The 14,585-nt window shown below is 32.7% G+C and overlaps 1 protein-coding gene across 1 annotated transcript; it reads right to left on the bottom strand.

Annotated features, from left to right (window-relative positions):
- Nucleotides 1-617: 617 nt before the first annotated feature.
- LOC124919088 (vacuolar protein sorting-associated protein 26A) lies at nucleotides 618-13,985 on the bottom strand. Its single transcript, XM_047459230.1, has 12 exons — nucleotides 13,818-13,985; nucleotides 13,581-13,632; nucleotides 13,431-13,505; nucleotides 12,845-12,919; nucleotides 12,646-12,718; nucleotides 10,451-10,495; nucleotides 10,151-10,262; nucleotides 4,735-4,801; nucleotides 3,301-3,345; nucleotides 3,017-3,072; nucleotides 2,222-2,397; nucleotides 618-1,066 (listed from the first exon to the last, which is right to left on the bottom strand). The coding sequence occupies exons 2-12, from the start codon at nucleotides 13,581-13,583 to the stop codon at nucleotides 885-887; spliced, it is 909 nt and encodes a 302-aa protein (XP_047315186.1). The 5' UTR covers nucleotides 13,584-13,632; nucleotides 13,818-13,985; the 3' UTR covers nucleotides 618-884.
- Between the last annotated feature and the right edge of the window lie 600 nt (nucleotides 13,986-14,585).

Genomic DNA, 14,585 nt, shown 5'->3' with positions numbered 1-14,585 from the left:
AGCACAAATAAATCATATATTTTAGAAGATTATATATATATATATATATATATAACTTCAGTTTAAATCACCGTTAATTTATAGAATGACTTGTCTATAAAATCTAAAATGATTAAATTTAAAAAATAATATATATAAGGCCTTACCTTTATGTATTACATTAGCACATAAGTTTTATTTTACATGTTTTATTCATTTTCAAGTTATCATCATTTTTAGAGTTTCAATACCATTATAACAAACTCATTTCTCAACACATGTGTTGTTATTTTACTCTAGATTTCACTTTGAACAAAAACATAGTTTGACATTTTTTCATATTTATTTTGTTCCATAGGTAATGGTTCAACCCATAAATTAACAAATCGTTTAAAACATGTCACATAATTGGTTGTGCGTCTTAAATGTTATAACTCATCTGTTAAAAGATCAGTTAATTATATAGGCTTCTAAATAAATAATATTACATAAACATAATACAAACAGTTACTCTCATAAAGTGAGAGTTAGCAACCACACTAATGCAAAAGGTAAGTTCACACATGTACATAAGGGAATTGGTCTAATAAGTAACAGAAAAGGAATTCGAAAAAACAAGCGCTTTGGCTGGACGAGTTCTAGAGGAATATAATTTGTAATATTGCCAAATGATTGAGTATCCAGGTGTCAAATGTTTATAAAGGGGGGAATAAACGATCATGAAGAACTCGTACGCATGTACAAAAGGGATTTTGTCTAATAAGCAACAGGAAAAAACAAAAAAGGAATTCGAAAAAACAAGCAGTGACTTTGGCTGTGTGAGTTCTATAGGGAACACAAGAGTTGCAATATAGTCAGATAATGAGTATTCAGGTGTCAACTGTTTATAAAGGTTGAATAATCGATCATGAAGAAGACTCTGCAAGGCGGTATATTGTGATCTCCTGCTGCTTAAAGTACCGACGATCTTCTTCATCGACTAGAACAAGGTTCAAATAATATTTCACGCTGAATTTGTTGTTGATGTTGCGATGTGTTGGCGTCAATTCATAAGGGCTGAGGAATAGTCTGATTGGAATCGATTCACCTGCCAAAGTAGGCAAATTAAAAAATATACATATTACAAACCATTCATCAGATCATTCTTGATTAAGCTTGGTATGAATAGGCGCTCAATGTGATGTGATTGTGGAGCCTAAATTGGGCAAGAGAAGAAAAGAGTTTTTAACCTTAACATGAATAGATGATCAATGGAAGAAGGTTCAATGTTAATGTGGAGCCTTCATTGGGCAAGTTGAATAGCGATGATCAAGCCGTCTTAACGTCACATTACAAAAATTGACTGACAATAGTTTTATTTATTATTATTTGTTTATCTTTTTAAATTTAGGATGCTAGCAAGACCTCACAGTCATAGATCTCCACTTCAACTTAAAGCGTTTGAAGTGGAGATCAAACCGTGACCATTAGTCTCTTAGACACTCTGGTCACCATAGTGGGTTAAAATTTACTGACAATAGTTTAAGTTAAAATTTATAAATTAAGCGAGGATTAAACTTTGACATGTCCAAACTAAATTTGTATGTTGCCCAAAACCTAAATTCGAGCTCATCTTACCAACAATAAAAACCAGAATTATTACTCTCAACATAGCAGGCAGATAGGCCAGATGATTAAGCTTTGACATGTCCATACAAAAGATAGGGTTAGGATAATTGAATAAAGAAGAATTGAAGACGAAGAGATGGGACATCTAGTTGTTATTTTCTAACAGTTATGAAGCGGGGTAGATTAGTATAAATAGAGGATGACAGCAAAAAAAAAAAAAAGTATAAAAAGAGGAAGACTTGTTAGAACTAGTTATGCTGAAAATTAGTTGTTGACTCTATTATCTCTACTCATATTTCTATCTTCTCTCATCTCAAGTTATATCTCAACCCTAGTAGTAAGGGTTTTCTCTTCTCACCTATACCTCAATTATCTCTCAATTCTATGAAATCAAAATCTACTTATCATCTCAATTCTAGATCTATATGGATCTCAATTCTAGATTGATATGTCAAGGTTGTCAACCTGAACAAATGGTCATTTTGGAGTAAGGCTTTCATAGATTCTTGCCTATTGTGCTCTATGGCGAGGATCTAGATTTCAGTTATAATAAAAATCTTTTACCCTACAAATGTAGAGATTATGTAAAGGTACAATAGACAACAAAATAATCCAAATGATAACTCCCACATACCTCTCACAGGAGCACCATCCATCAATTCAAACTTTGCTAGTGTCTCTGTCTCAACATGGGTATTGGCCCCTGATCCAGTCGATTCTCTTCGCCTGATTTCAAGATCCATATTTTTAATCTTGATTCTAACAAGAAGAAAATATATCTTTCCAATGATGACATCTTTCAAATGGTACCTGCCAGTAGAGGATAGGAAATAGGAAATTCTCAGTATTCCCATAATCTGTAACAAAATTTGACCAGACCAGACTCCATGGTTGCAACTTGATCAGGCCAAGGGACAATAGTTCGTCTCGGAAAGTATTATAAAATCTTGCCGGGGTCTAAAACATAATCTTTCAATCACACAGTTGTATCTATGTAATGAATTATTGATAGCATAGGGAGATGTTTGATGTATATTTTTTGAATCAACGAGAACAAACCAATATTTCATCACCAATCACTTCTTACATCAAATTCTCAATTAAAATATTAAAATACCCTTAATTTGTTCTTTATAACATTTTAAAATATTAAATAGTAAAATATTTTGTTCATTTGACCCAAAAAATCCATGTTTTCAAAAAACAATAATTTCCCCCCAAAACAAAAGAACCGATTATTTCAAAATAACCCTAGATCAAACAAGCCTAAGGACATAGGTTGAAGAATTCCAGAACCTTGCAATCTGATCAATCATAAGATTGGCCAATAAATTTCCAGACATGTAGAGCTAGAGACTAAAAAGAAGCCACAACCAAGGCAGCAGTATATTGTATTTCTGGAAACGGAAATTTACTTTTCCAAACTTACTTGCTTTTGTTATATTCAAACTCTATATGAAGGCAATCTTCAATTCCAACTTCCATCTGCAACACAAAAATCAGTGACACTCATTCATGAAGATGCTGGAAATAATCGCTACAAGGCGAGTTTAAAGAATTGTACACAATAATTATGTTAAAGTATGTTTTGACAAGTAATCATTATCAAAAGAATCACATAAAGTGGACAGGATCCTGTAAATGCTGTAAAAGGGACAAAGTTATCCAAACCATTCTATTTTCAATACAGTTATGGACTCATTAAATACTGACCTTAATACTGTTATTAATGGGCGAAGGAGGACTGTAATTGCGAACCTAGTTCAAGCAATAGAAAGAAGATCAGCAAATAAGATATAAAGTATCCACTATAATGCTCAATGAAGATAGTAAGGGTATGAATCTAAACTAACAAAGAAATTAACTTTTGATAAAGAAAAGAATCAAAGATAGACAGTGCAAACAGAATATCAACATAGAGTAATGAACAGAAACAGTTTATATTCAAAATCAGTAAACAGATGAAAAATAAAGTTCATGAAACTAAAAGAGAGATAGATTGACCCTTAATCCATGTAGGTGACAGTAAGACGATGAACACACATTTTCGACAAACTAGAAGCACTCCCCTGACAATCCTTATAGAAAACGGATTTAGCATGCTTGGAAAGAAAGCCCTTTACAGCTGTTAGCAAGGGAATGCCAACAAAATTTATGCATCGATTTAGGATACAAGAATAGACCGAGGCAAACATAATCAAGGGCTTTGGTGATTCGAAGGCCTAGTTGGAAGGAGTCTTAAGTAGTTTATAAGAAAGATTATGCCACGTTAATTATATGGGGTACACCTAAGGGCGTAGGCAAGCAATTACTGAATAAAGGCAATGTAACTGGGAATAAAGAGAAAGGGAAGAGATACAGCCACTCAACTAATCAATTCATAAGGGTCATAGACTACTTTGTCATTGACTGCATTAGAGAACTCCTTGTCTAAAAGAATTCTTTTGTTGTCCGAATAACTTGCCGACGGATATTATTGATATACCAATTTACACCATAAGATGAAGATGAGACCTAGAGACCAAGGGAAGTATGAGAAAGAAAGGAGAGAGATAGAGACACTAAATTAATCAATTCATATCATACCTACTAATGGTAATATCTCTCATAACTTCCTTTACTTCCACTAACAGTTACATAGCCTTTATTCACTAATTACTAACAAACGCCTTACGGTGTACCCTTGTTATTACACGTGACAGATTATGGTGCTGAAATTCAGACACATCCCCCATTTGGAGACACTTATAATTTTTGTATTCATCCAGATTTTGACTTTTGGCAGTAGTGCTCTTGTCCACTTGGTTGCTGATAAGCTAAGATTATTTTTTGTTGTTGTAGTCTTTGAGTAGGAAACTGGTGAACGTGATCATCTGTGATATCATCTAGTATCTCCAACTGCACTTTTTCTTAAGAGAAAAAGAAAATAGGAAACTATTTTCAGCCTATCTGTGGTGGCCTCATAGTATACTATATTATTCCCCAATTTTTAAAAAAATGAAATTTGTATGCTGATGCACCAAAACAGGGTTTAATATTTCATGGAACCTGTTATTATTCAATGGTAGTAACAAAATGTTTGGGATTTTTACAGAAAGTGCTGCAATAACTTGAAAACAAGGGAAAAATAAAAAGAAATTAATGTACCACAAAATCTTGATATTCTGTAATGCTGCCAGCATAACCACGGTTGATTGTCACTTTAAGAACATACCTGAATAAAATATAATCATGAGAAATGCAAAAGTGAATAAAATGTCAAAGCTGGGTTGATTGTCACTTTAAGAACATGCCTGAATAAAATATAATCATGAGAAATGCAAAAGTGAATAAAATGTCAAAGATTCTCGGCAGTCTAATAAGATGGAATGATTACTTCACTCAAACAATTTTAGTAACTTACCCTTTTACACTAGAATATAGAATCTATAAACTTCTGAAATGGAATGACTACTCCACTCAAACAATTTTAGTAACCTACCCTTTTACACTAGAATATAGAATCTATAAACTTCTGAAAGGCTGTAACAACAAAAAAAAATATCAATTGATCCTTCTCATATATTGTGATGGTTAAAACCATTAGCAAGAATAAACCAAGAAAGAGATGGGATAAAAGTGTAATAGAAGGAGATGTGGTAATGAAATATTTATGTGAGAATAGATTGAAAAGTGATGGAAATCATAGATTGCCTTGTGACTACAATCACATTTGAACATAATAAACCTAACCATACTTTTACCCATTATATACTATTCTTAATGGGCCTAACAATAACATCAAAATGCCCCAATGGCCTTCGAAATATAAATAACACATGACAATGCTCCCCACTTATGAAATTCTTGTCCTCAAGGAACATCCACATGAGAGTCCCGACCAAGTAATATAGTCACATATGTATCTATTATAGATCATAATAATATGATAGGATGACTCAAACTACAGTGTTTTGGAAACTGACAAAATAAAAGAAGAAACAAAATAAAGAACACGCTAAATAATTTGATAACAAAGTTCGTTCAAATATGCACTAAGAGTATCAATTAATAATAAAGAAGAGATACAAATTTTGGGTGCAACAAATCAAAGGAAGAGAGTTTCTTTTATGACTATAATACTTCCCTCACTCACATCATCTTTCGATTTGGGATTCTAATTGTAAGGAGAGTTTCTTTTATATAGTAATAAATTTCACTCACTTCCATCATAATCCGATATGTGCTTTCTAATTGTGCCAAAAAACAGCAAATCTCCACGTTGACACAATATTTAATACAAATCTTCATCATTAAAAAATAGTTCTTAATTGCTTCCAATTGACGCATTTCAGCGCCGACTCAAACACACAAGATATTTACAAAATCTAAACAATGTTTAAATTTGATTTTTCTCATATATTTCATCTCGAACTCTTTACTCGATTGAGCCTTCAATTTGTCAATTTTCATATTGGATCTTTGATGCTATTAACATATCATCAACGTACAAAAATAGATAAATATAAGACTTATCTTGCAGTTTGCGCAAATACATACAGGAATCGAATTTGCTTCTTGTGTACTTGTGGTCCATCATAAACTTGTCAAATTGTTTGTACTATTGTCACGACGATTGTTTCAACCCGTACAATGATTTGTTCAATATCTAGTTAAGCTAGCTCCAAATTTATCTACGCTACTAAGGTCAGCAAAATTCTAATAGAAGAGTGTTTAACAGAATGATAAAATACCTTATTATAATCAACTCCTTTCTAAGCGTAATCTTTAGCTAGCAATCTTGTCTTATATCGAACATCAATTTTTTCGGAAAATTCTTCTTTCTTAGCAAAGATCTATTTACAACCAATAGCATTTTTCCATTTCGGTAGATACGTCAACTTGCATGTCTCATTCTTCTGAAAAGATTGCACATCATCTTCCATAACACCTTTCCATTTTCAGCACGTCGAATGACATCTGAAAAGTTGGATGGAACATCATTTACGACTAGAAGTGCATAGGTCGTCATGTCAACAAACCGAGTTGGATTTTGAATAACTTGTCTTAGTCTGTTCACAGCAATTGATTTACGTTGTTATGAAAGTTCTTGGGCCGGAACCTCTTCTTCATCAAGAGTCACTTGTAGTTGGGCTTATCTTTATATGTTCAAACTTCACATGTTGTGGAGTACAATCATTTTGTCTGGTGTTACCTTATTAAACATTGAAGATTCATCAAAAGTAACATCTCTATTGATAATGATTTCTTTGCATCCAAACACCAGAGGCGATCTTTAACTCGAGTAGTAAATCTCATAAAGAGAGTTTTCTTTTCTTGTGAATCTAACTTTGATTCAATAACATGATAATATGTTATAAAACCAAAAATAACAAAGAATCATAATCAGTTGTAATTTTTCAGACCATACCTCTAATGGAGATTTGCCACCAAGGGTAGAAAATGGTAGGCGATTTACCAAATGTTGAGCGTATGTCACATCTTCTACCCAAAATTTTCCCGTGTAACCCTACATTAAACAACATACAACGAATTTTCTCCACCAATGCCTTGTTCATACATTTCGATACTTCATTCTGCTAGGGTGTTTTCTGGGTTTAAATTATGTCACAATCTTGACATAACTTCTGAAATTGATCGTTTTTGTATTAATGCCAAGGAGTCAAGTGTGTGGCATAGTTCAACACTTCACAGTTAGAAAAACACCACAGAATAATGAAGTATCAGAACTTATGAACAAAACATTGGTGGAGAAAGTTCGGTGTATGTTGTCTAATGTTGGGTTAGACAAGAAAATTTTAGACGAAGTTGTGGTATACGCTCAATATTTGGTAAATCGTCTACCATCAACTGCACTTGGTGGCAAGACTCCATTAAATGTATGGTTGAAAACCTACAATTGATTATGATTTTTTGCATATTTTTGGTTCTACAACATATTATCATGTAGTTGAATCAAAGTTAAATGTACGAGCAAAGAAGACTCTTTTTGTGGGAGTTACTACTGAAGTTAGATACACGAGCAAAGAAGACTCTCTTTATGGAAGTTACTGCTGAAGTTAAAAGGATATCGCCTCTGATGTTTGGATGCAAAGAAAATCATTATCAGTAAAGATGTTACTTTTGACGAATCTTCAATGTTGAATACAGTAAACACCGGACAAGAATGATTGTACTCCGCAACAGGTGGAGTTTGAACAGATAAAGATAAGCTCAACTACGAAAGAAAGAACACACTAAAGATTTTAATAGAATTCGGCCAAATGTTGTCTACGTTTCCGAGCACTAAGGATATCAATTAATAAGGAAGAAGATATGCAAATTTTGGGTACAACAAATCAAAGGGATGAGAGTTTTTTTTATAGACTAAGAAACTTCTCTACTCCTATCATCTTCCGATGTGGGATTCTAACTGTGAGGAGGGTTTCTTTTATATACTAATAAACTTCTCTCATTTCTATCATAATTCGATGTGGGATTCTAATTGTGTGCCAAAAAATAACACACAAGACTATCTAGAGCATGTAACAAATGCCCTACCCAACAAAAATAAGCATCTTCAGTAGGTTCCTAAAACCACAAGAATCTTTTATTGTTCCTCGGTGTCAGATTCCCTAAAAAGTTCAATAAGATATCTATAATCGGGTGGTTCATCTAACCACAAAAAGTACTTCAAACTTGGAAGTGATGTATGGACATGATTATTACATTGGATAACAGACTAAGATCCGCTCCTCAAGATCCCCAAAAACATCAACTAGCAACTGAAAGTGACTTACGTCTTGTTCAAATTGATAACAATCATCATGAACAACATAGCTTGATAGTCATTTGTTCTTGTCACCAACAACTAGTGAGATATTTCCCTCCAATCGATAACCCAAATAATTGTCATGAATAGAAGCGTCCGTATCAAAATCGTCTAGCTTAGAATCCTCAAGCTCCATAAAAGTGATTGGACATGGGACTTCATACTCCTCAGTAAACAAGGGATGCTCCAAATGATCACCCAAATAATGATCTTGTACATTAGTGTTCGTAATAGTCTGGACCAGAAACTTCAAGATCAATATGGACGACAAAATATGAATCTTCAATCTAGATCTTTTTTAAGTGGAGGTTCGGCGAAAGGTCTCTCTTATTCTCTTCTTCATTTTTGGACTTTAACTTCAAATCCGTGTAAGGCAACAACAATGAATCAATCGGACTTAGTTTCTTCATGGAATTTCTAACTTCGTCCAACAAAACCTTCAATTTTCCTTCTTCCGACTCTTCCATGAGCAGGTGTGGGTGTTGCGACCTTTTTTTTTCCACAGTAATGAAGACAAGGATAGATTGAATGACCGAGGATGACCGCATGGATACCCCTGTGATGGTTAAAACCAGTAGCAACAATAAACCAAGAAATAGATGCGATAAAAGAGTAAAAGAAGATGGGATAATGGAATATTTATGGGAGAAGAATAGACTGAAAATGGATGTGAAGCATAGACTGCCTTGTGGCTACAATCATATTTCAACATAATAAACCTAACTTTAATCTTACCCATTTATATTACTCTTAGTGGATTTAACAATTACATCAAAATGGCCCATGGCCTTAGGAATATAAACAACCCTAGACAATGCTCCCCCTTGTAAATCCTTGTCCTCAAGGATTGTGTAGAGTTGAAAAGCTTTTATCCACAACATCCACACGGAAGTATCGACCAAGTAATAATACTCATGTACGTCTCTATTATGGATCCTAATATGATAAGATGACTCAAACAATAAGATTCGATAATATGTTAACTTTATGAAGCCTCACAGAATATGACCCGGACCCTAACTCCAGTCCTTACAAAAAAATTTGCTTCGCTTTTGTTTTCTATCAACAACGACACATCAGGTGTTGTTGTCAACTGCGGTTGTGACCGATTCTCGTGTGGACACGAGAAGTGGAGGGGAAGCATTGTCATGAGTTATTATTTACTACAGACCATGAGCCATTTTATTTTTATGTAATGTTTAGGCCCACTTAGATATGAAAGTGAGGATATAAACAAGGAGTAAAGGGTAGGATTAGAATAGCATGTGAACTGTAAGATGAAAGGCACCAAATCTCTCATCTATTTCATATCAGCTATGGAGGGTTGTCCTTATGCTTCTCATCTAAGGGATTAGGCCATTTTTTCCCATCCCCTTCTAAATGGTACACACATACACCATCTGGTTGCACATCTAACACACAAGAGGAAAGAGGCTTGATTAAAATAATACAAGGGAACTAATACCGTACTAGTTAAATTTTTGGGATTTTGTTATATTAATCCAAGCTTCTAGTAGTTGTTGCACAAGAAAAAGCTTCTAGGATTTGTACAAGAAAATTGACAGCATAAGTAACTGCTAAGAGAAATATGAGAGTACAGTCTAGTAGAAAAATAATACATAGAAGCCAAAAGCAGAGAAGATAATCAAATGAGTACATAAAATTCTTAAAAACAATAAGATTCGTTATATGAACATTTGACAACTGGATACTCAAATAATCTGAAGAATTATATGTTTCATATAGATTTACCTGAGCCTCACATTTGCACCATTATATGTTTCATATGGCATTTCTACAGTGGAGAATTCGAATGAATAAGTTTTCCTTTCATATATCTCTCCAGGAACATCCAATTCACGAACTATAAACAATAGAATAAACAATTGTGAGGAATAGCTACATTAAAGAAGTAAATATCGATTCTTGTGGGAATGTTTGCAAGATATATTTAATCTGAAAACAGAAGTATTTTCTGATAGCCTGACGGTGTAGTATCCTATAAGTCAAGAGATTTCCTAAGCCAATAAAGTCTAGATCATAGACACTCACCGAGGGATGTGAAGTCATAGAAGTTTCCTCTGTCAAAGTACATTTCTGCAAGGATGAATAAGTTCAATGAAAATGATAATGTGAAAACATTAAATAACATTGGGTGGGAAGTTAAACTGCATTATATTCCAATCCTTCATCCCAATTTTGTTTAAAGAAGATCAACTTTTCATTAATTAAATATGAGTTGGATGAGCACAAGTGCTGTTCATGCTACATACTCCATCTCATTTAATATGAAACTGACAGAATTTATAGTTCTTTTGAACTAAAAATGTTGGCATAAGAGGTGACAAGTAAGCAACATAACACAACGCTGGACCCAAAGAAAGAAAGAACAAATCCCCTCTCTCTCCCAAAAACATAATTAATAATCTAGCATAAGATTCACTTACCTCATTAACTTTTAACTGGATTAATTTTCCAATGAACTTCTAGAATATTATTAAATCAACAATATGAATACCATCCCAAAATCGATTGTGATATCCATTTGTCATCATTTTTCAACCAAATAAAATGGAGAAAAGAGAGCCTGGTTTGGTGTTGTTGAGCTATGAAGTTATAAGTTACTAATATCATAGAAGATGTTTATAAATACTAAATAAAAGGAAAATAAATGGGAATTGGATCCACAACAGATGTTATCCACGATGAATGTAGTTAGAAATGCAGTTGATTAGGCTAGATTCATACTTTGTATTCAACTGATGAAATTTATGATATATATTCTGCTTTTCAAAAAAGAACTGAACTTGTTTAGCATCTTATTAAAATTCTGTAAATATTTTTCATTACTAATAGAAGGTTTTCCTTCTATGCAAAAAATATATAAAAGGAAAATAACAATATAATTTACTGATGTTAGTGTTTGGATCATATGCATCAAAATGAACCCATCAAAATTTCAATAACATCCCAAAGAGTTAGGTACTGAACTCGAACAAACTACTTTAACAACAAATGCCACCATAATATCACAAATAAAACTCTCAACGAAATTCATCACCATCTTAACAACATCAATTGATTCAATTTTTAAAATTAATATGTTAATTTTGGGTCCAATGACTAGGATACTTGTCTTATTGAGTGGATGACTGATGTCTTCCAATCCTTTGTTTGACTTGGGAATGGAGTAGATTGGGATCTTGGGGATTGGACCCTTCAGATTTTGCGACTCAATTCGAATGGATTTCAGTCGTAAACTTTTTTTTGAGCCATGAAATCAGGTTCTTTGGTTGTACCGTGAAATCGGGGTCTATTCAGCTAGCAGTTCATATCATAACAATCTTTTTTATCCATCATTTTTATATTTGGATCTGTACATTACCATGTTAGGGCTCCTTATACAAACATTTTCTACTTTTTCCAAAAATAAATAAAAAGCATGCGGCAACATGAGTTGTTAGAAATTTAGGTGGTAGTTGGATGCTGTTTTACAAGTTTGTGCAACTTTCTATTCCATAACTAAAATCTGTATTACTATGACAGGTTAACCTGTAAAAGATGCAACTGAATGATCTTCTATAAATATTCTTTCTTCTACAATAATTTCCATGTATATTCATGTAACATTGTAACCTTATTAATGTGTATTCTCTTTATTACCATAAAGTAGCCCCAATCAAAGTCTATTGCTCATTTTATTTGTTGGTAAAATGGTTTTGTAAATAAGAATGGACAGTAAGATAACAAGCATAAATATGCGCTCTGAAAAGAAACAAGTTAGAAAGTAACAGGAGAATTGACTATGATTTCGCTTCTCTTTCTGATTGGTAAAGAACTATTAATCTCCAAATGGAACTAAGAGGATGTGTTTGTTCATTTGTGCATATTGATTTGTAGGCTCCATCCTTCCGGCTATAAGATCTATGTTGTGAGGTCTTTCCTTTCTCTTCCTTTGTATTCCCATTTCTTTTTTTAATTCAATATTTTGGATTGTTGTTTATATGAAAGAAGTTGCTTTTCAGCGACATATCACATTATTTAAATTAATAATAATAGATAAGCTATAATGTCATGTGATAACTTGAAGTCTTATGTTCTATGATATTGACTTTGAAAACAATCATCCACAACCACAGCTTTTATTTTTCAGATGTAGATGCATTCCATTTATTGATTTGTGCTGAGCTTTTAGGAAGTCTGGGAAATTTAAACTAACTGTATACAGTACTTCAAGTAAAACTCACCTATCTGGCCAAGGAGTTCAATTTTAATTCCATTATGCTCAATCTTCTTCCCTTGAATTGGTTCTACAGAAACCTGCAATATGAAACAGTAAAAGAACGTGCAAACAGTTAAATCGAACGTCAAGGTAATGCTCATGAGGCAATTTACAAGTCAATGAAATGGAGCTTCTAAAACTTAAATACTAGCAAGAAGGAAAACCTTTCCACCGATATATTCTTGGCTTTGGAAGAGTGGAACCGTTATCGTTTGACCATTTTCCTTCTTGAGTGGAACCTGCCATTGACAAAATGTTTAGCTATTCTCAACACTTGATAAATGCATCTTTGGATATTTTCAACAGAAAAATATAGATAAAATCCACCATTGAAAAAATAAAATCACCATTAAACACACAAATAAACCATGCCCAGCTACAGAAACCATAAACTTTCCTATGAACAACCAAATATCGCCATTTCACTAATTTCAAGACAACTCTAATGGCTGGATTTGTTTCCTACTTATCTTTCCTTCACTGATTACTACTAACTGCTTACATCATAATGCACTCAGAGGAACCTTGCCCAGTTCATTACAAAAATAATTGTGATGTAGGAAAAACTGAACAACTAATGAGGTGACAAAGTTGAAACAGTGGAGATCATATTCCCAAATTCTTACATGCTAACTTGCACAAACACAAAAACAGAAAACCACAACAATTCAACAGATCAACAAAGTTTCAGAAAAATTGTAACCAGCACAGACTGTATCATATCAAAATGCTGAGCTAAAACCGACCAACCTTTTTACGAGTTTTTTCATCTGAAAATGTAATGGAAATATTACATGCCGGCTTAAAAGCTCCAAGAAGATAATTCTGGAAACAAAAAGATAAATTATCATATTAAATTGATCAAAACTTCATCAACATCACTAGGTATCAGATAGTCACCATGTTGTCCGATAAGCTCAACAATCAGACACAAATGCCCCGATCAGATCACCTGCAAACATGAGCAGTCGAATAGAAACAGCTATTTCACTGTAGACTAGTTTAAAACAATCGGAAACTTAACAATAAGAGGTTTAAACCTAAATTGATTCATTCCAGAAGTTGTAAGAGTCATTCGATGATCATTATCGATGTTTTGCAATGAACATAGAAAAGAAAACATGTCAAAGTACTTACAAGTTAACTTAGCTTTGAATTTGCAGAGAATCAACTATAGCAATGATCTTAATCTATAGCGATAACAGAGAGGAGAGAGAGAGAGAGAGAGAGAGAGAGTAGTCGTGCTCAGACTTTGAAAAGGCTTGACGAGTATCCAACTCGAGATGAAGCTTCTCCCTCTAATTGCTAGTTAAGGGAAATTGGCATCTTATATAAATTTAAAATGGAGGATATATTACACGCATTGTATATTGGAAGACTTCTCATTTTAATGAGTGAGGATTACAAAGAAAATTTTATCTTTTAAGGGATAAATATTAATAAATTTATTAATATTAAATAATTACGATATATTAAAAAAAAATATTTTATCTAAATTAACTTTAAAAAAAAATAATAATTACCCCAACACATATCTAGAAGGTTTCCAAATTTGGTCATTATCTATATTAATTTATTATAGGTAAGAGTATTTATTATGGGTAAGAGTATTTTGTTCAAATAAAAGAATCGAAATTATGAATAATATTGATAAATGTATGGAATGAGAAATGGGTATAATTAATAAAAGTGTAGTGTTTGATTAAGAAATGTAATAATTATCATTACTATTGATAGTGTTTGGTTGGTTGGAGGAATCACATTGATAATATTTTATTTGTACTATAATTAATAATTTAATATATTTATAAACTTTATTAATTTTGTTATCTTATTATTACTCTTTTAAAAAATATATAAATAAATTAATTAATTCAATATATATATATATATAAGAAAAAAGAG

The sequence above is a fragment of the Impatiens glandulifera genome, chromosome 1, assembly GCF_907164915.1.
Source record: "Impatiens glandulifera chromosome 1, dImpGla2.1, whole genome shotgun sequence".
NCBI lineage: Eukaryota > Viridiplantae > Streptophyta > Magnoliopsida > Ericales > Balsaminaceae > Impatiens > Impatiens glandulifera.
The sequence above is the reverse complement of the archived record's forward strand: the minus strand, read 5'-3'. Positions and strand labels throughout refer to the sequence as shown.